A 23,016-nucleotide genomic window follows, 5' to 3' on the forward strand; every position below is an offset into this window, starting at 1 on the left:
TGGATGAAAACCATAAAAAATTAATACTTAATGGGCCATTTCTTTTTTTTAAAAATATTTAATTTATATTAAATAGATAACCTACTGATTTTCTTTTTGCGAGAATATTACTGTAACACTTTTTACTTTTTAATTACAAACGTTAATATATTTATCATAAATTAAATATTTGAAAATAAAATATCTGTAAAGGGCTGGTACTTTAAATAGGTTATATGCATTTGCCTATCAACTACACTCCTTACTTAAATCAATAAACTACACTCCTTATATTATTTAAAGTACCCGCCCTTGTAGAATCTATAAATTCTTGGGTCTCGATAATCTATTGTAGAATCTATCATATTTTATAGGGAAAGGAGCCTTTTTTTTATTACAATGATATTATTTTTATAATCTAATATATCATATTCTATAAGGAGGGGAGTCTCATGATAACATTTCTATAACATAATATATTCTATTTTATAGGGAGGGAGAGTCTAAAGGGGCTATGTAAGGGAAGAAAAGCTTTACGATAATATTTATATAATCTAATGTATCCTATTTTGCAAGGAGAGAAATCTAAAAAATCTATATAAGGAATTAGCAAATATACAAATTTGACTAGATCAAAAGAATAAGGTTTGAACCCTAACTTACAGTTCAAAATTTAGTGGTTAAAAAACTATTATGAGAAGAAAATGTCCATGTCTGGTGTCTATCCATATGGCTAATTCTTTAAATATTATCCAAAAAAATAAAAAATCGCATAAATGCTTTTTAGATAAAGCCATGTTCTAAATATATGCCTGTGGTGCTGGCAGGCAAAAAATTTTTTTTTTTTTAATTTAGAGCGCTATTGTGCACGACAGCATCTTGAAATTTTTTAATACCAAACTAACTAACCTCAAATGTCGCTCCATGCCATTTAGGAGACGACTGTCAATTGATGAATTCGAGGGATGCTCATTCGAATTGCTACGTGCTTTTTATGACTCGTCGAGAATCTCTAGCCTGTCTTCTCATGTTATAATAAGGAGTATATTGTTTAAGGTGCCTCTCGAAAACCACTATTTTATCACATTTGATTTTAAAAATAAATTATCGACACCAAAATTATAAGCTCCAGAATAGACTATTAATTGGTCCCAATAGTTAACATTGCAAATTTTCTCAAGATTTTAGTGTGAGGTTTTTTTCTTAGGTAAAACACTAAGACCTTAATTGATTATCCCGTTCATTCCATTTCTCTCATATTAGTAGTTTGACATCAAGAAATGAATAAAAAATAAATCAACTTCATAAAATGAATATAATTGGATGGATTGAAGACCAATTCCGATTTCCTCACGAAAAGCTAAAACGGGAAAAGAAAAAGAAAATTATTTTTTTTGGCAAATTTCTACCAATAATGCTCATTTCAAAAAATATCACATTTTTTTGTGTTTTGTGGGAACCTCTTCCTGGTCGCTACATGTCTAAAATGCGGTGACCATGAAACATTATTTGCTTTTTCTTTTTTTTTTGTTATGTATCAAACTACTGTAAAAAAATTTTTACTGGAATTTGTTAGAATATTTTACAACCTTTTTCCGAAATTTTTTCGCTTTTACATGTAATTTGTTAAGTCACTTGCTACTAGGGACTTGATATCAATTCAATATCTATAAATAGAGATATGATCATACTACAGACATTAATTAATGAATAGTATTTATTTCAATATTTATGGATATTATTTATAAGACTTTAATAATTAATGTCTAATTATAACTGTCCAATTATAATGTCCAATTTTTTAAAACAATTGTTTTCTCTTCCGTCTGAATTTCTATTTCATTTGTCAACAAAGGCGCGTGAAGGGAGGAAGATAAATGCAAATTCAATTTTATATTCTCCTAAACACCATTTATAAATATGTCTTTCCCTTGTTCCCGTCCAAAGTCAATTCATGTCAAAATTGTCAATATAGAATGGATTCCATGGAAATGTTCAACCCTATTTGGTTTGGATTACTCTTGCCCCACCCATTTATCAATAATCCTCTTTCAACCTAGCTAACATAGTCCCCATAAAAAAGAAATATTCAACATGGCAGCACGTAATTTTAAAAAAAAAATCCAAGATGCTGTTGTGTTGAAAAAAAAAATCAGTGCGGCAAAGCATATATTTAGCTAGTGCCATAGGTTTCTTTTACAACAATCGTAGAGCTATCAAGCAAGACATGATTTCTTTTGCAAATCAACTACCCGTTGCAGTACAGTATTCGGATTATGTAACTTCTTTTGAAGATAAAAAACGCACAAAGATACTGTGTTTGGTATTTGGTGGCAGTTGTTAGGTATTATGCAAAAACTTTCAAACTGGGGGTTCTATTATATGCAAGGTTTTTTGATTGATTGAAAAAGCAAATTAAGGGGGGTCGATCTATAAATTTTGATATTTATCTATTTTTTTATTTTTATCTAATTTTTTCTGAGATTTTCTTGTATTTTCATCTGCCTCTATTAATTTCATTTTTATGTTTTTGTTTTGAATGCATTAGAAAATCTTTTTTATTTGTTAGCTCAACACTTTGATTGTCTTGTCTAATGCCTTTGTTGAATTTGTTTTCATTCTGATAGCTAAAAAGAAAAATTCATTTGCAGTTTGAACAGAAAGAAAGCAAAGAGATGAAAAGGAAAGAGCACCCAAAGGAGAATGCTAGTGAAACAGTATCCGAAAACGCAAATGAAGAATTTGTAAAAATCTCCATTATCCCGAAACCAAACCAGAGACACAAATGAAATATTTGTAAAAATCTTTAAGTACTTTCACTTTTGCAGGCTCGGACTACCTTAAATGGTCATAGGAGACTTTATTGTAGGATGATAGTTGGTTATTACTAGTTCTCATAATTGATGATTTCTTATGATTTGTTAAATCATTATCGAAGAATCTGTAAAAAGTTAAGTACTTTCACCTGTGCAGGCTCGGACTACCTAAAATGGTCATGGGAGACTTTATTGTAGGATGATGACTTGGATTATTACTGATTCTCATAGTTGATGATTTCTTAGTATCTGAATCAAACTAAAGACATAGACGTTGGTAATCAAGAATTCTGTCCTTTCCTTTTGTTGGCTGGATTGAAGATTCTTCTTGAGTCTTGATAATGATCTCTTATTCTCTTTGGAGGTTTGTGATGCCTAGTGAAAGAGCTAACGTCATGCATATGTCTAGTGAAAACTTCAAAAGAAAAAGTTAACATGAGAAAAAAATATGAAAACTCGTACTAGATTAGGGGTAAAAGTATACTTAACGAATGTTTAATAGATATTGTGCACTTAATCTGTCTAATTTAATTATCTAAAAAAGTGTACTTAATTTCTTACCCTTTCTTATATTTTTGACTTTTTTCTAATTAAAATTTTATTTCTCTAAAAAACTAACATAAAATGTTCGTCCTTTTTTTTTTTATTGAGCCAACATTAAATGTCGGTCTTAATTGATGTTAAATTGAGCACCAGTTAAATAAATTCTTTTAGTTATCATTCTTGGTATTCAATATCTAATTTTAATGTGTAAGTGATGGGGATGCAAGTTGCAAAATTCACGGTTTATTTGTAATGGTAATCTTTGCTTGGCTAGAGCAAGAAAACGATCAAAGTAACGCTTTCTCTATGTCACATGCTAAAAATGAACTTTTATCTATACAGTAGTAAAATTGTAACACATAGCTTGTTTGTAATTTTCTTGGAAAGCAGTCAATTATTTATTTTTCTTTTTAGTTTTTACGAAAGCAATAGATAGTCAACCACTTTGTCCAGAAGTGTTGAAAAATAATTTGAAGGGTAAACTTTATGGAGAAATCAAACTTGTTTTTTTTTTTTTACTTCGTAAGGATTTGGAAAAAAAAAATCGATTCAGTAAATTGGTTTCCTTCGATTTTTTTGGATTTGCATTTCGTTTTATATTTCAGAAGAGAACCCGAAGACAATAATATAGGCCACAAAGCTAACAAGATAACTGGTACAGTCGATTGGTTCTTTTGATTATCTACAATAGTGCTTAGTTCATTTATTCAAATAGTATAATAGAAAGCTTATTGATCTAATTTCAATATTATAAAGGGAAAATGACCTGTTTCATTCTTCACATTTCGCAAATATATTCTTTTCATCTCTCACTTTTAAAATGAAGCAAATTTGTCCCTGACATTTAAAAATTGAAGTTATTACATCCCTGAACCTAATTTTCAATTTGAATCGAACCATTCAATAACCCAGTAATAAATTTCGGAAGTAGAATTGATAGATCATTCGGTCAATTTCATCATATTCACATGACATTTATTCAACCAAAAAAATAAAAATTATAACATAAAAGGTCATTCTTTGTCTTGGAATAGTAGAGTTTTTTATTGGATAAATCTTTTCATATACCGTTAGTATATTCGCTTGTGAATCTAAATGTGTGTCATAAATATAAAATTTGGTGTTTAAATTTAAATTGAAATGATATGATGGTACATAAAACTGTCAGTGTATACAATGATAATTTAGAAAAGATTAATCTTTCTTTTTTATGTTATAATTTTTTATTTTTGGGTTCATTAAATTTTACATGAATATCAAGTTGAGTTAGCCAAGTGATCTACCAATTACACCCCCAAAATTTGTAATCAGGTTGATTGGTGGTTTGATTCAGATTGAAATTTGGGTTCAGGGATGTAAGAACTTCAGATTTTAAATGTCAAGGACGAAATTGTTTCGTTTTAAAAGTAAGGGACGAAAAGAATATTTTTGTGAAATGTGAAGGATGAAACCGATCATTTTACCTATTATAAAATGTGGAGAACATATAGACATTAAAAAATTACTAATAGAATAAGCAGCATATGCACAGATGGAACGTGTAACAGAAATTCTGCATCAGATGCTCATCTGGATTCCTGCTTCTGTGCTTCGCAGCATGGGAATATCCGAACATGGGAGCAAGTAGCAACTGCAAAGTTATGCCTTCACTTTGTATAATTTTTTGTTGCCTTTCTTTTTTTTTTTTGGGTCCAATATTTAGAAAACTAGAAGAAGAAAGAGCAAAAGTAGTCTTCTACCAGAACATAAAACTTCAAGCTTTTAATGGCATTTTATAGCACGTTTTTATTTCTGGTACTAAAATGAACCCTTTATGCAGACCATATCAGGCGCGGGCTATGAGTTGAAAAATTCGTAAAACAAGGGGTATTAGTTACAAAAACTTTTCAAAATTATAAACCATGATTTTTTTAACCAACTAGGAAATTTTCCATAATAGGTTAGATTAGGTTATAGAAATTCTATCGTTGCGACAAAAAAAAAATTCCTATACGAGTGGTCGCACGGTACTGAGGGACAGAATTTCTGAACTTCAACTCTTTATGCTACTATTAAATTTTTAGATGGCATTCCACACCAACAAATCAGAGTGGCGCAGCGGAAGCGTGGTGGGCCCATAATCCACAGGTCCCAGGATCGAAACCTGGCTCTGATATGAAGAGTAGCTTCCGATTTTCCACTTGTTGGATACGTTTTCTTTTTCTCTATTTTATATTAGTTTTTATTATGCATAATAAAAACGACGTTGATCACCGGGGGATGTAGCTCAAATGGTAGAGCGCTCGCTTTGCATGCGAGAGGCACGGGGTTCGATCCCCCGCATCTCCATTTCCAACTCCTCCTTTTTCTTTTTCCCAGCGCTTTCTGTCTTTAAACGTCAGTTATTCTCCTTTTTCTTTTTCTCAGAGCTTTTTCCTTTTTAAAGGTCAGTTATTTTCTTTTTCCAGCGCTTTTTCTTTTTAAACGTCAGTTATTTCGTTGGATGGAGCCAATTTCAACCAACGGCCAAAATGCCACCGCCAGCACCACCAACTCATTCTCCAGTTATCCCTAGCACCACCCTCGCCGCCCCATTCCTTCCAAAATCACCCGCGCCAGTCTCACCACTTCACCTCTCCCCCACCCCGTCCCCTCATGAAACCATCGCAGTCTCACGCCGACGCGCAGCCTTTTTGCTCTCAATTTTAACTGTCCCTCCTCTACTTCTTTCAGTGCATGAACCACCCACAGCTTCCGCATTCTCCCTCGGCATCTGTAAGCTACCTGCTATTCCTGAATCTCCTCCACTCTTTTGCTTTTTTCATTGTCAATTCTTTTGTCAAAGTGATTATGAATTTCGTGGGTAGGTATTGATTATGAATTTCTCCCTACTACAATTAATGAATGTCTCAGCAGGACCGAAGAATTGGCTGAAAGAACAAAAGAAGAAGTCGTCCAAATTCCTGTTAGCTCCGGTTGATGCTTCTCGGAACATCCTCCGCTCTGCCTATCTTCTAATGAGTACATATTCCTCTCCCTTTTTCGCTGTTTCTGCAATTATTCCTTCTGTTTTATTTACTAATATGCCAGTCTAATTGGATTTTTGTTTGTTTTTGTTGTGGGGTTAGCTAAGGGTGAAACGGAGTATGAGGAGAATGACTTGGAAGAAGTTAAAAAGTTGGTGACATCTGCTACTAGAGATTGTGTGGCTGAACAAAGGAATTCATTTGTGGCTTTCCAAGCTAAGACTGGAGTAGAGGTTAATTTCTCTTATTTACTGATTTACGTATTGATATCTTTTGCAGTAGTTACCTTCTTAATTTTTTGAATTTAAGTATAAATTACTACTTGAAATTGGATAAGCATTATCCTCCTCTTTTAAATAGTACTATAGCATTTGACAAATTGTAGAAGCTTGGTTGGGTAAATGTGGAGTATCCACCTTAGAAAATCGAGGCAAAAATAGAATATGAGAATGGCAATGAATAGGTCTATATTTTGCATATTAAATCAGATGCTAACTGGAGCTGTCTAAACCTCAGGTCTGCACCTTCCGGTTAATTGTGAAAAATGCATCTTCTTTGCTTGATGATAAAGATCCCACAAAGTTAGAAGCTGAATCCAAGCTCACTGATCTGATAAGGTACCAAATTCATAGTATTTTTTGTCAAATTTTGCTGAAAATTTACATGTTACAATCTGTTCACATTTTGACATGGTCATGGATGACTTGTGAAGGTCATTAGTTTATGTTTCTTCAATTTAGGTTGGTCAGCTGAAAATCTCTTTTCATAGCTGGCTAATTGAGCCTCAGACTTGTGCATAGCATTGAATTCACAATTTAGTTGTCCAAAATTTCAGTTCTTTATATCTCCTACCTGTTTGACGACTAGTGGAGACATTTCTGCAATTACAAGGTGATGGGGATTAGGGTCTGTCCAAATGAGATGAATCGTGCATCTTTCAGTTAGTCATATTTAGACTGCTAGAAATGAATGCAACCTAATGAAACCATATCTTCTCAGAATCCCTCCAGCTAAATTTGTCAATGATATTTTCTTTGCTTAACAACTGTAGATCGTTTACTTCTCTCAGTGATATGACCAATGAAATAGATGGTCAAGCTGCTTCAAACAGGTATTGTAATATGAACTTTATGAATTTCCAGCATTTTAAAACTTGTGTCTTGACCAATGCTTTCTGCTTCACCCATTTCTGCAGGCAAAGAGTTGCAAATGCTCTTATGGATGCATTATATTCCCTTGACAACTTTGAGCAGGGAATCAAAGATTGCCTTGAAATTTAATGTTCAGATACTGGATTCTGAAAAGAAAAAAGAGCAAGAAAGATTTTAACGGTGAATCGCTTATTAAATATATTGCAAAGAGGAGGTCCAAGAATGTCATCGTTGAAAGTTGGGGCTGTTTTTTATTAGTTCAATTTCGTGTTTCTTTATTTACATCATGGTTGAAAGTTGGGACTGTTTTTTATTAGTTCAATTTTGTCTTTCTTTATTTATGTTCTCATTTTGTGACAATATGTATATTATTCAAGCCAAAATCTTAGTGCAAACTGAAATGGTTCAAAAACATAGACTGGCTTATGCCCCTTAGCTTATGAGCATCTGACAGGTAATTTAGTAAATGCATTGCTTCATTAACGTATTTACTTTGGAATACCTACTTTTACCTACTAACCTCTTAACAGCTAATGTGTGTAAAAATGTGTTATTATTTGATGTTATCTGACCAAAAAAATTATACTGAATAGAAACTGACTTCAAATGTTACAAATATGGTTTTTCTTTTTTATTTTTTCATCATATACCTGCACACAAGTTGACTGCTTTCATTTTTCTTTGCTGTTGAGAAAGAATTTAAGATGGTCAGGTTGGCAGAGAACGTAATCTGACATGTTATAGAAGTCCAACCAATAATAAAGATGCCATGTGGTTTCCTAAGTGATCTTTGCTATGTTGTCAAGAACTCCGCAGGTAATTTATACATTCAAAGAATGCAATCGGACTGGTTGTGTTGTCATCGTCTCCTTTACCTCAGCCTCCCAAAGGAACAGATAATTGATTGGAAATTACCATAATTTGTAGAACTATATCATTATTTTGTCACTGGAATGCAGTTTGCACTGCTATACTCCTGGGAACAGTAAAAAACGATTGCGCTTGAACCTGTATCTATATACTGAAAGTTAGGCTAGTATAAATCTTAATAGTTGGACTTGGTTCATTGAATAGTTGGACTTGGTTCATTGAATAGTTTGATTGGGTAAGCCAGAGGCTTGGACCAAATATAGCCGACAGCATGGTGTTCCATCATCTGGGTGAGTTTGAAGAGATCTGGGCAAGGCTCGCAATTTGTTGAACAAGTTTAATGGATCATGCAACAGGCCGAAGTGTGCATCTGGATCACCAATTTGAGAGAGCTTAACATCAGAGAAACCAAGAGATGGCAGCAATTGTTCCGGCCAATCACAATAGAAACGGAAGACAGAGCCGCACAACGTGGTTGATTGCTTGTTCATGAAGTCTGCTAGTAGGACTGTTTGCGTGAGATTGCAATTCTCTGCAATGATCTTCAGTACTTCAACGGCGTCAGAGTGTGTTAGATAGTACAGAATACCTTCTAATACCCACACTGTATTCTTCCTGGGTTCAAATCCCACTTTCTGAAGCTTTTGTAGCCAGTCATTTTCACTAATATCAGCTGGCACTCTGTTTAATGATTTTGCTGTCAATAATGGATTCTGATTTTCAGTTGAATCTGCTGCTGCTTGTAGTATAGTGGTTTTTGTTTGCAGGACCTCAGGGAAATCAACCTCAAAAATACTGCTTTCTTTCAAGCAACTCAAGCGATAGGCCCTTGTATCCATACCTGCAGGGTAAGCAGAAAATTTTGACTGGCTTAGAAAGTATCAAGAGAAGCGCCTGATACAGGGACGATGCCATTTAATCTTTCCTCTAACTGCACGTGATTTGCAAAAGTTTAATCTGGGCAGATATTGTACTTGTTGGAGAAAAGAGTTGCTGGAAAATATGTAACATTTTGCAAAATAAACATTGTTTTTTATTTGAGTAACATTGTGAAAGGTTTGGTTCTGTAGGAACTGGACTCTGAATCCCTTGTCTGAAGCATTACGAGTTCTTGATTTAATAGGTACCGCATACTATAAGACTATCTTGCATTTCCCCTTCCCCTGAAAAGCAAATCAAATGAATTAACCATGATTATTAACGTGCTCGCTCGGATCCTCTGTATCTAACCAAACCAATAGATCGTCTATGAAATATGCATTTGCTATCCATCAATTCGCTTAAATGAATTTGATGCTTCAACTCAATTGTTACTAACTAGCTTTGGTTGTAATGCTTCGCATCTTCCATAGGTGCAAGAAGAAACAAGTTGATTTTTTTTTTTTAATTCCCATCTGACACTAAAAGTGAAAGTGCAAATGCAGCAGGTTAGTGAAGGGGTTCACCTGCACCAAGGAGGACAATCTGCGCTGCTCCACCACCAAAGGAATTGAGAGCTGCTTCAATTTTTGAATCAAACCAGAGGGTCCTAACAGCAAGAATAACTCCAGATACTTCTCTGGCATTGTTGAGGCGATCTTTCTTGATCTTTTCATGAGCAGTCCTCAAGCTTGTCTCTCCAGCTAGCAATTCAGCTAGTGGATCATGGACGGCATGCTTCCACAACGCTCTTCCAGCTGCAGTCTGACACGCTGATTGACGGGTGGCATCCCAGTCATTTTGTATCGCTCTGTGGATTTCTTGAATGGCGTCAGTGTACGACAAGTCAGGTAGTTCCATTTGTGGCCAGGACTGGACGTCATTTGATCGGCCGATCTCTTGATCGGCCATTTTTCTTTGCAATGCTGAGCTTTAGGGACTAATAGAGGAGAGCGAATGAAGAGATAGGCCATGAAATATATAGCACATTAGTGCAAGAGGAATGCTTAGGTAGAAGGAATTTGATTCTAAGGGATAAGGAAAGAGAGCCACACACAACCGACGTCTGAGAAAAAGCTCAATCGTATCCAGCGTCTTTGCCTAAAAGAAAAGGAAGGTAACGAAAGAGTCCACGACTACCCACCTTTTCATATGCCCATGTTGTTTCTCCTCCCTTTTTTTTTTTTTTTTTTTTAACTCCAAAGCCCTCCTCTTCCTCTCCCTCTCTGTGTAAACTGTCCTTCTACCAAGTTGCAAAAAGGCAGCAGAAATTGGTTCCCACCAACAATGACTTCTTCTCAAAATTGGGTGGTTCCAGAACTCAAAAAAAGTAATCTGTCCCTCTAGGTTCTCGTTTGTCCTTTAGTCTAGCATGGTTGCAATCAACCATCTTTCCAATATTGTTGTTAGTCGTACGTCGACTTTGGTGCACCGAGATAAATGGTTTTTTGTGGTTAAAATTAAAAAACATTTTGCATTTAGTTGCCCGTAGTTTCCTATATATCTCACTGTATAGTGCCTTTTATCATGTGGTAGCCAGCTCCTAAATCCAAACAGATTTGATATGTAACAGAAGGGAAGGAGATGCGAGAAGGAGAAACGAAACGGCAGTCCCAGAATCCCAGGAGATGCTTCATTGCTGAATTCTGAGGTTTTGGACCATTGGGGTTGCTAGGTGTGCGTTCAAGTTAGTTTACTGATAATCTGATGCGATAACGTGGTGGAAGTTTGGACTCTTCCTGGGACTTGGGATCATCTGGAGCTAGTTGAAAACGATGTACCAACAAATAAAAGGGAATTATACTTCTCTTTCCCTTTCGGTTTTTTCATTTTTGGCCTCAAATTAGAATACTTGTGGTTGAGAAGTTAGCATCCTGGAATCCAGTATGCTCCAAAATTGTTTGGGAATTTTTCCCTTTCTTCTAGTCCTTTCTTTTTTCCTTTTTCTTTTTTTTTTTATGTCAAATTGGGACGGTTGAGTTGAGGCCTGAGGGACGTTTGCTTGCTTTCAATTTGAAAACATATAACACATTCTTTGGGAAACCCAAAAACAAAAGGTGCGGTGCACATCAAGCCAATTCGACACAAGTGCAAAGAAGAGAAATCCGACACGCGTGAATGGTCCAGCGGTAGCGCCTCTCACCGGCAGGGACGGAGCCAGAAATTTATTTTTGGGGGGGCTGAAGTGTATTAAAATTTTTTTTTGTGACGAAATAAATATATTTAATAAGTAAAATTTAGAATCAATAATTATAAAAATAATAAAAACATATAATTATACATACCCAAAAATTTGTTATTGATTAACACTTGAAGTATTGGTAGTTGTTGCACTCGAATAACGAAGAGGAGACAATTGCATTCTGCGAGTCTTCATCCGTTGAAAACGCTGCAATATTTGCTCATTTTCAATTGTTGCAAAAATATCCTTCTCGATGTATACAACCAAACAGTCATTCATCCACTCGTCTCCCATTTTGTTGCGCAAATCAGTCTTGACAATATTCATTGCAGAAAATACTCTTTCAACAGAAGCAGTCGCAACTGGTAGAACTAATGCCAACTGGATCAGACGATAAACCAATGAAAAAACTGTATTTTTACCAGTTTTAACCATTTGTTGAGCAAGACTTCCCAAATCTCCAACTTCTGAAAATTGAGGATCGCGTTGCACATTATAAATATAATTTCGAAGTTGAGACTCAAGATATAAATAATCGTTACTTGAGAAGTCTTCAGGATATAAATCAGCAAGACGGAGTAGTTTCTGCACATTGAATTGAGAGAAATAACTTTTTGGATCAAGACATGCTATGCAACTAAGCAATTCCGTGCTAACTTTCGAGAAACGATTATTCATCTCTTGTATAATTAAATCAACAACCTGACATCACAACAATAATAAAATTAATAACTAAGAAAATCTGCTAACAAGTAACAAATGTAATGAAATAATAATTTCAAAAATAATACCTCACAAAAAATTTCCACGCGATAATGATGAAAATTAGTGATGGTTTGACCTCTGCGACTGCGCCTGACATTGCCACGGATTGCTATACTGTCTTCCATATCAATCACGGGAATCATATTCAACTCACAAAAATTGTTGACTTCATCTAAAATTATATGCCATCCCTCTTCCCTAAAGTCTTGCAATTGAGATTTCATAGTATCAATCAAACTCATGGCTTGGACAATATTTTGATCCCTTTGTTGCAAAACAAGTGACAAGTCATTTGTGATTCCCAATAAATACTTCATCAGGTGCAATGCAAAAACAAACTCATAATCATTCATTCTATCAATCAAACCCCTGGCCATACCTCTATTGTCAGAAGTGGTGGCATCATCTTGTATATTTCCCAATATTCCAATCACCGAAGCCCACATAGAGGATAGACGAAGTAATGTTAGATAGTGTGATCCCCAACGAGTATCCCCTGGTCTTGCTAAACTAGTTTCTTGATTTTTGCCTTTTCCACTAATAATATCTCCACTGTCTAAAAGTGTAACAATCTTATCATGTTCTATTTGTCTTAATTGATCTCTCCTTTTACATGATGCTCCAGTTAAATTGACAATCATAGAGACATAGACAAAGAATTCACTGACAATGATATTTCCCTTAGCAACAGCAACAATAACTAACTGGAGTTGGTGAGCAAAACAGTGAATATACATCGCATAGGGATTTTCTTGTAATATAAGGGCCTTCAAACCATTGAACTCACCTCGCATATTTGAAGCTCCATCATATCCTTGACCTCTCAATTTGGATAATGATAATCCGTGTTGCGCGAATAAAGAATCAATTGCATCTTTCAAACAAAGAGATGTGGTGTCAGACACATGTACAATTGCAAGGAAACGTTCAATCACACGCCCTTCTTTGTTCACATATCTCAAAACAACTCCCATTTGCTCTTTCACTGAACTGTCTCGAGACTCATCAACTATTAGGGAAAAATAATTGTCTCCAATATCATTGATTATAACACTTGTGATCTCTGAGGCACAAGCATGTGCCAGATCTTTTTGAATCATTGGAGAAGTTAGTTGATTATTTGCAGGAGCATTTTGATTTACAACCTCAAAAATCTCAGTATTTCGCTGGCTATACCACTCAAACAATTCAAGAAAATTGCCTCTATTTGAAGAACTAGTTGACTCATCATTTCCACGAAAAGCCAATCCTTGCTTCAAAAGAAAGCGGGTCACATCCAGAGCAGCAGTTAAACGGGTGCGATATGCAATATCTATTTCGCGCCCACAAGATCGTAGCACATTTGACACACTATGCCTTTGATCTTGAAAACTTTCAAACTGTATTCTAGCATCATTATGGCAACTATTCACAGCTCCAATATGTTCATTAAATCTTTCCATTGCCTTTTTCCAATTATTGAATCCCGTTTTTGTAAAGGCATCCTCTGCATATCGACCTCGCTTATTTTGTGTTTTGAAAAGAAAGCACCAAAAGCAAAACGCCGCATCTTTCGATATGCTATACTCTAACCATACAAACTTTTGATACCAACTATCTTGGAAACTTCTATGTTGTTTACCAAATGATGTTTTTGGATACATATGGCCAATCGGTTGGCAAGGTCCCCTAGTCAAATACTCTCTTCGGACATGGTCTCGAAGAGAAATATCAAATTTCTCAACTGATTTTCGTAATCCCGGATCACTAACAATATCATTTAAATTCAATTCCACACAAGATTGATTTTGAACTGGTTCACTAATATTAGGCTCATTTGAAGATTCACCACTACGGACTCGTTTAGGTTTAAAGAATCTCTCCATTTTTTGTCACAATTAAATAATTGTGGTTAAATTCAATAAAATTATGCAATTCAATAATCAATTAATTTAAAATTCATATAAATAATTCTTTAATTTAATAATAAATTCATATTACTTATATTTCTCAATTTATAAAATTCATTATATAAAATTATCAAAAAGTTAAAATAAGGTACAACTAAATACCCATATAATCTCTAATTCAATCTCATAAAATTTTGAATTTATATTTACATTCAAAATTTCTAATTCACATAATTAATTCTTAAAATTTCAAATATAAAACTAACAAAATTTAAAAAACTAAATACAACCTAAAATCTATACAATTTCTAAACTAATTTCTAATTTAAATTTAATATCATTAAATTTTTTAATGTAATCTTTCAAATTCTTAAATTACATTAACATAAACTAAATAAAAATTAATCTTAATCAAATTAATATCAAGATACTCAAAATTCAAAAATAATTTAAACATATAATTAACAAAAATATAAAGATGAATATTGTAATTTAAACCAAAAAACTAACCTAAAAGATTTATGTGAATGGAATGGTGGAGAGTTTGAGTCTTGGAGCCTTGAATTGAAGGCTTGAAGCAGGATGGTAGAATCTCAACTGAAGCTTCTTGGAGTTCTTGGAGCCTGGCGTCTTCTTCTTGGAGTTGGAGTCTTGTTTGCCCTTTGGCACTGGCGGCGTGCTTTTGCATCAGATGAAGCCTTAGGGCTTCATCTGATGTATTTTTTTTTGCCCTAAGGCTTCATCTGATGTATTTTTTTTTGCCCTCATTATACAAAACGACGTCGTTCCACTAAAAGTGAAACGACGTCGTTTTGTATTTAGAGGGCAAAAAAAAAAATTCAAAATGAAATGGGTCATCTTCTTCCTCAGCAGTCAGTACAGCAGCGGCTTTCCAGCTCTTCTTCACTTCCTCTGCAGCATTTATGGAGCCCTGGAGGATGGTAGATCTGGATCACCGTGGGGGGGCTGGGCTGGCCGCCGGAATCCCCTATATATAGGGGGTTTTCCGGCGGCTTGGGGGGGGCTTAAGCCCCCACCAGCCCCCCTTAAATCCGTAGCTGCTCACCGGTGACCCTTGAGGTCCCAAGTTCGAATCTCCGCTCTACTGGATTCCTCCGCGCACTTATCGTGTTCGGGTCGGGTTGAGACGCCGGCTCAGGCCGCAGGCGATTAGTCGGGCCCCGTAAGGATTGACCCGGACACCCCTGTGTCGACAAAAAAAAAAGTAAAGAAGAGAAATCCATATAATTTCCATTCATTAATTGCTGTTACATAAGCCCAAAGAAATTCTCTCTCTAAGAGGCAGCCACCATCCCTTTAGCATTCCTCAATTTCTTAGAAATATCTTGAAAATTTTTATTTTCCTTAATTTCCATTAAAGGCCTTGTTTGGATTGTTATTTTTAGAATTTTTTGTAAGAGAATATGCTGTATGAATTTGGTGTATTTGAGGTAAAAAAATAATAATTGATAAATTTGTTCACCGAAACGTAAATTTTTTTTTTCCTGCAAAAAACCACAATCCAACCAAGGTTAATCTGTAACTCCAACATGCATGTGGATCATGGATGGTATAGGCTGATGGCTTTTTGAAGCAGGCCTTATCCTAAACCTGCTGCCCCAATAGAATAAAAGCGTTTGGCAGTGTTGTGTGTGGGCCTCTGAGGCCATGGCCCATGGCTGCAAGTGAAAAGCATGCGCGTCCCGACACTCCCAATTGGCCCAATAGTGCTCATTAGATTCCGTGGGGCATATTCGCAACCACCACGATTCTCTGCATTTACACGACAAGCAGTCTACTTTTTATATAAGAAAAAAAAATATAAAAATTAAAGTTGAAAGAGTGATAGCACAATTAAACACAATTAAATACTAAACAGCACAATTAAACACGCAGTGGAAAAAATCGAATCCGGACAGTTAGTTGATGACAAATGCCCTCAACTTCTTGGAGACTCAAAAGCCAAATAATACACAAATTTGAGTCACAAAAATTAGCCACCAGGGCTGGAAATCAAACAAACACTAGACTATAGCTTGTTTGGATTACTATTTTTTTTTCTTCAAAAAAGTTTTATATTTTTCGTAAACATATTTTTTAATTATTTTTTCCTCATATACATCAAATTCCTAAGACATCTTTTTTTTTATAAAAATTCAAAAAATAACAATCCAAACAGGCTCTAAGAATAGCAGAATAATAATAATAATAGTGGCAGTAGTTTAGACAATTAAAAATCGTATGGATTAGGATTTTGACCCTTGTAAAACTTCGGGCATTTCGCACAAGTATTTGCAATATCCGACATTAATTCCTATCATTCATAAGACTATAACTTTGATCGATCTGGTTGTTTAAGAGCCTAGAGAGTGATGATTTGGCTGTCATTGTAATTTCTTGGCTTACATCCAATTAAGCGAGATACATTAAACTCACCAAGTGATCTATAATCTTTGTGAAAACTTTACAATAGTAGGTTGATGGTGCATAACTTCGATCGATCTGGTTGTTTAAGAAGCTAGAGAGTGATGATTTGGCTGTCATTGTAATTCCTTAGCTTACATCCAATTAAGCGAGATACATTGAACTCACCAAGTGATCTTATAATAGATACTTTATTTGTGAAAACTTTAGATTAGTAGGTTGATGGTGTATAATTTTTGCATGAGCATGTAAATATAACAAAATAGTGGTCATTCTTACTGCATCTCCCTTCTTTTTTTTTTTTGTTCAACTGTAAATATATGAAACTACCATCTTAATATTTTTGTTTCGATTGTAAGTTATTTGAGATATTTTTACTGTAACACTTTTTGTGATGTGATGTATGTGAGATGAAAAGGTAATTGAGAAGGTAAAAAGGTGTATTGGAAATTGTAATGATGATGTAAGCAAATATATTTGGGGAAATAAAGGCCAATCCAAACAAACCATTATTTCTTAACAAAAATTGAAGACTTTAATATATGATAAGATTAGTAGTCTAATATTATCCCTTGTTTGATTCATTTTTATACATGAAATTAATCATCCGATGGAAATAATCTAATAGATAAATTAATCCGTGGTTTTATATATTAGCAATTTGATGGGATAAGTAAATGTCATGACATTTAATATTTGTTGAATTTCAGTAACATAAAAGAAATTACCAATATGAAATATCAAATGAATAACCCAAGAAATTATAGGTAGGATAATCTCAATAATCTCTATATAATTATATGTGTTTGGATTGCATATTATTTACATCTTATTTATACGAATTAATTTACTTATATTATCAACATATTTTTTCAAACATCTTTTAAACTTATATATATCATGTCAAAAAAATAATACAATATTTTTTAAAAAAATTATTTCAAATAATCTCCTATCCGACATAAACTGAAAGCCATCGTTAGCCATTTTATCCAAGAACCAGATGTGCCCGACAAACATCCGAGGACGAAATCTTAAAACTGCACATTACGGAAGCAGTCAATTCGGATTGTGATCAAACCGAGGCAACTTAAAACACCTCACTGCTGATTAAAAAGCAAAATAAAAGTACTACTACTACTACTACTACACTTGTAAACCAAGCACAACAGCATCGGAAGGAGAAAGAGAGGGAGAAAAAACCAGCTTGCCTATTGGTCTTCTGAGGAGGCTCACCTCGGCCATCCCGCATGCCCGAGGTGAATTCACCTCGTCCCTCATCAGAGCTCGTCCGCGTCTCGGGGTTATCCCCTAAGCTCGGCTAAATCCCTAGTCTACCGGGTAGGTGATCTCGGCACCTCCACCTCAGCTGCACGCTGATGATGTCAGGACACCTGACATCACCCGGGCTCAGTGTGCTTTATCTGAAAAGCACTGTTGCACTTAATGGCTACTGCAAAGGACTCCTCGTCACCCTGTCCGGGCGGCTACAGTGTCAGAGTCAGGCCATCTGACAGGGAGCAGAGCCGTAATGGCAGGACATGGGTCCCACCGGCATAAGACCTCCGTCCTGCCTTCCACTCTCACTCTATAAATACCCCACACACTCCCAACAAGTAAGACACACTGTTCATTCTCATATACTATTATCTTTCTCGTTCTCATACTAACTTAATCGTCGGAGTGATACCAGGGGAGAAGCCCCGCCATCCACTTCGGCCACGAGGATACACCTCACCTCAACCCAGAGAGGTCTGATTTAGGTCGGTCCAACTACCCGCCAAAAATCGCCTCTTCAATTGGCGCCGTCTGTGGGAACGAGATTACTGCTAAAATGAGATCCACGCGCTCCAGAAGCGGAAGAGTTCCCTCAACTGGGGCTGGGCAGACATCCGGAGCCCAGCAAGATCGCATCTCTGAGGAACATGGGTCCCAAAGGACCCAGCCCAACAATGAGGAGGCCATCGCCAAGATGGCCGAGTTTGTCACGGACAACCCCAACATCTTTGAGGAACTAGGAAGGTACCTCAAGAGGCAAGGAAAAGAAAAAGCCGAGTCTTCCAAGAGGAGACCGACGAAGTCCCCTGAAGTGCCCTCAGGCGAGGACTCCGACGAGGGGCGCCTCTCTCGGAGTACCTCCAAGCGCGCCTCCTCCAAGGCGACCTCTAAGATTGCCTCCATCTCCCGGGCATTTTCCCGAGGACTGCTAGGGAAACGCGCCGAGGATCCACCTCGGCTCCCCGGGGGCCTAGCTACTGACTACATGAGGGCTCCGCCCTTCACTGATGACATCAATGGGGAGATGGTGCCCCCAAACTTTAAGCTTCCAAATTTGCACACCTATGACGGCCGAGGTGACCCCGAGGATCACCTCCGTGCCTTCATCTCCGCATTCCACTCTACTGCGTCCCCGACGCCGTGATCTGTCGGGCTTTCCCCATCTTCCTGCACGGGACCGCCCGGAAGTGGTTCTGGAGTTTAGAACCGGGGAGCATTTCCTCCCTGGATGAGCTGATAGACCGGTTCATCCACCGCTTTGTGTCGTCTCGACCAATAACAAAGACTTCAGCTTACCTCTTGAACCTGCAACAGGGTCAGGGCGAGTCACTTCGCTCGTAAGCCCAAAGGTTCAACGAGGAGAATGTACAGATACCTGACCAGAACGAGCAGGTAACTATTGCTGCCTTCACCAACGGGTTAGTAGCAGGGATCTTTAACACCGAAATCCATCGGCAGTACCCCCGTACACTCCGGGAGCTCTGGGAAAGAGTGGACCAGGGAATCCGAAATGAAGATGTAAATCGCATGAAGCGAGAAGCCCAAGCATCTCGTACGGGGCAAGATCCCCGGAGGAGGAAAGACACTGGCCGAGGTGAACCAGGCCCAAGTGGCACTTCAAACCAACCCCGAGACCGCCGAAGTGTCTTCGACCGGATCGTGAAAGGCAGATCGTCCACCTCGGACGCCGAGCTGACGCCCCTCAATTCGAGCCGGACCCACGTCCTGGCTGTGATGAGGCAGAATCAGATCGGCCGCAACCCTCCCGAAATTCCGGGGAGGAGAGTTAAGAGGAACTCGAACCTCTACTGTGCCTACCACCGTGATGTAGGGCACGAGACTGAAGACTGCAATGACCTGAAGCGGGAAATCGAAAACTTGATCCGGCAGGGATACCTGAAACAATTCGTCCGCAAGGATGGAGGCTTCAACCGAAGCGTCTCCCACCGGGAGAACCGGGGCCCCCGCCGCGACGACCGACGGGACACGAACATGCATTGCCGAGGTCCCGAAGACCTTAGGGAGAACAAGCAGCCCCCACGCGATGGCTCACCGGGCTACGGCCCCAACATCGCCGGGGTGATCAACACCATCGCGGGAGGACCAACGGGAGGAGACAGCCAGAACTCCCGGAAGCGGACCTACCGCCAGGCCGAGATGGAGGTGGCCGAGCCGAGCTCTCGGCTGTCCGAGGTCATCACCTACGGTCCCGCTGACCCCGTTCCTGCGGCCTCCAGCAATCACGAGGCTCTTGTGATTGAAGTCCTCACCAACAACTACGTAGTCAAAAAGGTCTACGTAGACCCCGGAAGCTCGGTAGACGTCTTGTACTACCGGACTTTCGAAAGTTTGAAACTGACCAGGGAGCAACTCACTCCTGTCAGGACTCCCCTCGTGGGATTCGGGGGACACGTCGTCCACCCGGAAGGCATGTTGACCTTGGTGGTAACAATCGGGCGTCATCCACGCTGCCGAACTGTGCCTGTCAGTTTTGCGGTGGTCAAAGCAGACTCCCCCTACAATATGCTGATAGGTCGGCCCACGCTCAATGCCTTGAGAGCCGTATACTCCACCTACCACTTGAGATTTAAATTCCCAACATCTGCGGGGGTGGCCGAGGTAAGCAGCGATGTGGGCGCCGCCCGGGAGTGCTACCTCGCCACCATTCAAGCAGCAGTCACCTCCCGGCCCTCACCGAGGTCAGAAGAAAAGAGGCCAGCGGTCCTCTCCATAGACTGCATCGACCCTCAGAAGGCAGAAGAGCCCAACAGGCTGGAGCCCGGGGATGAGGTGGAACTGGTGGTCGTGGATGAAGCGAAACCTGACCAAGTGGTCCAAGTAGGGGCGGGACTCCCCCCACCCCTGAAAGAAGAAATGATCTCCCTGATCAAAAACCACCGAGACGTCTTCGCGTGGTCCGCGGATGAAGTGGTCGGAGTGCCACCCGAGCTCATGACTCACCAACTCAACGTTGACCCGCAGGCCCGACCTGTGCGACAGAAACGAAGGCACTTCGGCCCCGAACGTAGCCAAGCCATATCGGATGAGGTCGACAAACTCTTGCCGGCCAAGATGATCCACGAGGTCCAATATCCCACCTGGCTGTCCAATCCAGTCATGGTAAAAAAGGACACCGGAGGATGGAGAATGTGTGTCGACTTCACCGACCTCAACAAGGCCTGCCCCAAAGATTGCTATCCTCTGCCGAGGATAGACGCCCTCGTCGACGCTGCGATGGGGTATGAAATCCTCTGCTTCCTAGATGCCTTCAAAGGGTATCATCAAATAGGAATGAGTGAGGAGGACCAAGAGAAATCGGCGTTCTATACCGACCGAGGTACTTATTGTTACACTACCATGCCCTTCGGGCTAAAGAACGCCGGGGCGACCTACCAAAGGCTGATCAACCGACTCTTCCAGAATCAGATCGGCCGCAATGTGGAGGCCTATGTGGATGACATCCTCGTTAAAAGCCTCGCCACTTCATCCTTTCTAGCAGACGTGAGGGAAGTCTTTGGTGTCCTGCGAGACTCGAGTATGAAGCTGAATCCCAAGAAGTGCGTCTTCGGCGTCACCTCGGAAAAATTCTTGGGGTATCTGGTTTCCCACCGGGGAATCGAGGCCAACCCCGACAAGGTGAAAGCCATTCAGGACATGTCCCCACCTCGGAACATCCGAGAAGTCCAGCGGCTAAATGGACGCCTGGCCGCGCTGAATCGCTTCCTGTCCCAATCAGCTGAGAAAGCTCTGCCCTTCTTTAAGGTGCTCAAGAAGGCTGATCAGTTTGCCTGGACGGAAGAGTGCCAGGCTGCTTTCGACAAACGGAAGCAATACCTCCATCACCTACCCACTCTCGCTTCACCTCGGCCCGAGGAGAAGCTCTACCTCTACCTCTCCGCAGCTGATGAGGCCGTCAGCGCTGTTCTTATCCGGGACGAGGGCATCCAAGTGCCCGTCTACTATGTCAGCCGAGCTCTCCGCGGACCGGAGACCCGATACACTCAGGTGGAAAAACTGGTGTTGGGGCTAGTTCACGCCGCTCGGCGGCTGAAGCCCTATTTCTTGGCTCATCCCATATCCGTCAGGACCGACCAGCCTCTCCGACAGATACTGGTTCGACCCGAGGCCTCCGGGCGCCTCACTAAGTGGGCCGTCGAATTAGGGGAGTACGACCTGTCGTATGAGCCGCGCACCGCCATAAAAGTTCAAGCCTTAGCCGACTTCTTGGCCGAGCTCACCTTCACGGAAGGTCCAGAGTCCACCTCTTCCCTTGCCGGGGTGAACACCCCATCCATGTGGACATTGTATGTGGATGGATCCTCTAATGGGGACGGCAGCGGAGCTGGACTTCTCCTGGAAGGACCTCAGGGAGAAGTGTGCTCTTACGCCCTCCGCTTTGGCTTCCCAGCCACCAATAATGAAGCCGAGTACGAGGCCTTAATCGCTGGACTCCAGCTGGCCCGAAGGCTCGGCGCACAACAAATCCACGTCCGCAGTGACTCCCAACTCGTCGTACGCCAAGTCCTTGGTGAGTATGAGGCCAAGGATGAGACCATGCAACGATACCTCTCCAAAGTACACCAACTTACCGCGTACTTCGAGTCCTTCGAAATCCAAAGAATACCCCGTTCCCAGAATAAGCGAGCCGACGCCTTATCCCGGCTGGCTTCTACGTCATTCTCTGACCTCAACAAAACTGTCTTAGTGGAAGTCCTGAGTGAACCAGGATACGTGGAAGAGGTGGCCTGCCCCGTGCACTCTGAAGAATCATGGATGACCCCGTTCATCCTTTTCTTGGGTCAAGGAGTCCTCCCTGAAAACCGAGCCGATGCGAGAAAAATACAACGCAAGGCGGCTCGGTACGCTCTCCGCGAGGGAGAGCTGTACAAACGTTCCTACCTCGGCCCATGGCTGAGGTGTGTCACTCCCGAGACAGGACGCCACGTCCTCCAAGAGATCCACGAGGGCTTGTGTGGAGCTCACGTCGGCCACAGAATGCTAGCCAAGAAGGCTTTGCTTCTTGGATATTTCTGGCCTTCAGTTCGGCAAGACGCCCAGGACCTCGTTCTCGGCTGCCCTTCCTGCCAGGTCCACGCACCCGAACATCACCAGCCCACAAACTTCATGGTTCCCATCACTTCACCCTGGCCATTCGAGCAATGGGGGACAGACATCATAGGTCCTTTCCCCCGAGCC

General features: G+C 39.6%; 3 protein-coding genes and 1 non-coding gene across 5 annotated transcripts; 2 read left to right on the top strand and 2 right to left on the bottom strand.

Annotated features, from left to right (window-relative positions):
* The first annotated feature begins 5,593 nt into the window (after positions 1-5,593).
* TRNAA-UGC (transfer RNA alanine (anticodon UGC)) lies at positions 5,594-5,666 on the top strand. The gene has a single exon. It is a non-coding gene; the product is annotated as a tRNA-Ala (tRNA).
* Positions 5,667-5,803: 137 nt separating this feature from the next.
* On the top strand, positions 5,804-7,934 carry LOC113714888 (uncharacterized). 2 transcript variants are annotated; one of them, XM_027239017.2, is made up of 6 exons: positions 5,804-6,092; positions 6,231-6,338; positions 6,446-6,576; positions 6,860-6,960; positions 7,395-7,454; positions 7,539-7,934. In XM_027239017.2, exons 1-6 carry the CDS (start codon positions 5,849-5,851, stop codon positions 7,621-7,623), a joined length of 729 nt encoding a protein of 242 aa, XP_027094818.1. In that variant the 5' UTR covers positions 5,804-5,848; the 3' UTR covers positions 7,624-7,934. The 2 variants fall into 2 exon arrangements, with proteins under 2 accessions (XP_027094818.1, XP_071925385.1); XM_072069284.1 differs by lacking the exon at positions 7,395-7,454.
* A 471-nt stretch (positions 7,935-8,405) lies between these two features.
* Positions 8,406-10,436, bottom strand: LOC113714887 (uncharacterized). The gene is made up of 2 exons (XM_027239016.2): positions 9,810-10,436; positions 8,406-9,205 (listed from the first exon to the last, which is right to left on the bottom strand). The coding sequence occupies exons 1-2, from the start codon at positions 10,192-10,194 to the stop codon at positions 8,580-8,582; spliced, it is 1,011 nt and encodes a 336-aa protein (XP_027094817.1). The 5' UTR covers positions 10,195-10,436; the 3' UTR covers positions 8,406-8,579.
* A 1,142-nt stretch (positions 10,437-11,578) lies between these two features.
* On the bottom strand, positions 11,579-14,094 carry LOC113714968 (uncharacterized). Its single transcript, XM_027239110.2, has 2 exons — positions 12,256-14,094; positions 11,579-12,166 (listed from the first exon to the last, which is right to left on the bottom strand). Exons 1-2 carry the CDS (start codon positions 14,092-14,094, stop codon positions 11,579-11,581), a joined length of 2,427 nt encoding a protein of 808 aa, XP_027094911.2.
* Positions 14,095-23,016: the final 8,922 nt, after the last annotated feature.

This window comes from Coffea arabica, chromosome 10c (genome assembly GCF_036785885.1).
Source record: "Coffea arabica cultivar ET-39 chromosome 10c, Coffea Arabica ET-39 HiFi, whole genome shotgun sequence".
NCBI lineage: Eukaryota > Viridiplantae > Streptophyta > Magnoliopsida > Gentianales > Rubiaceae > Coffea > Coffea arabica.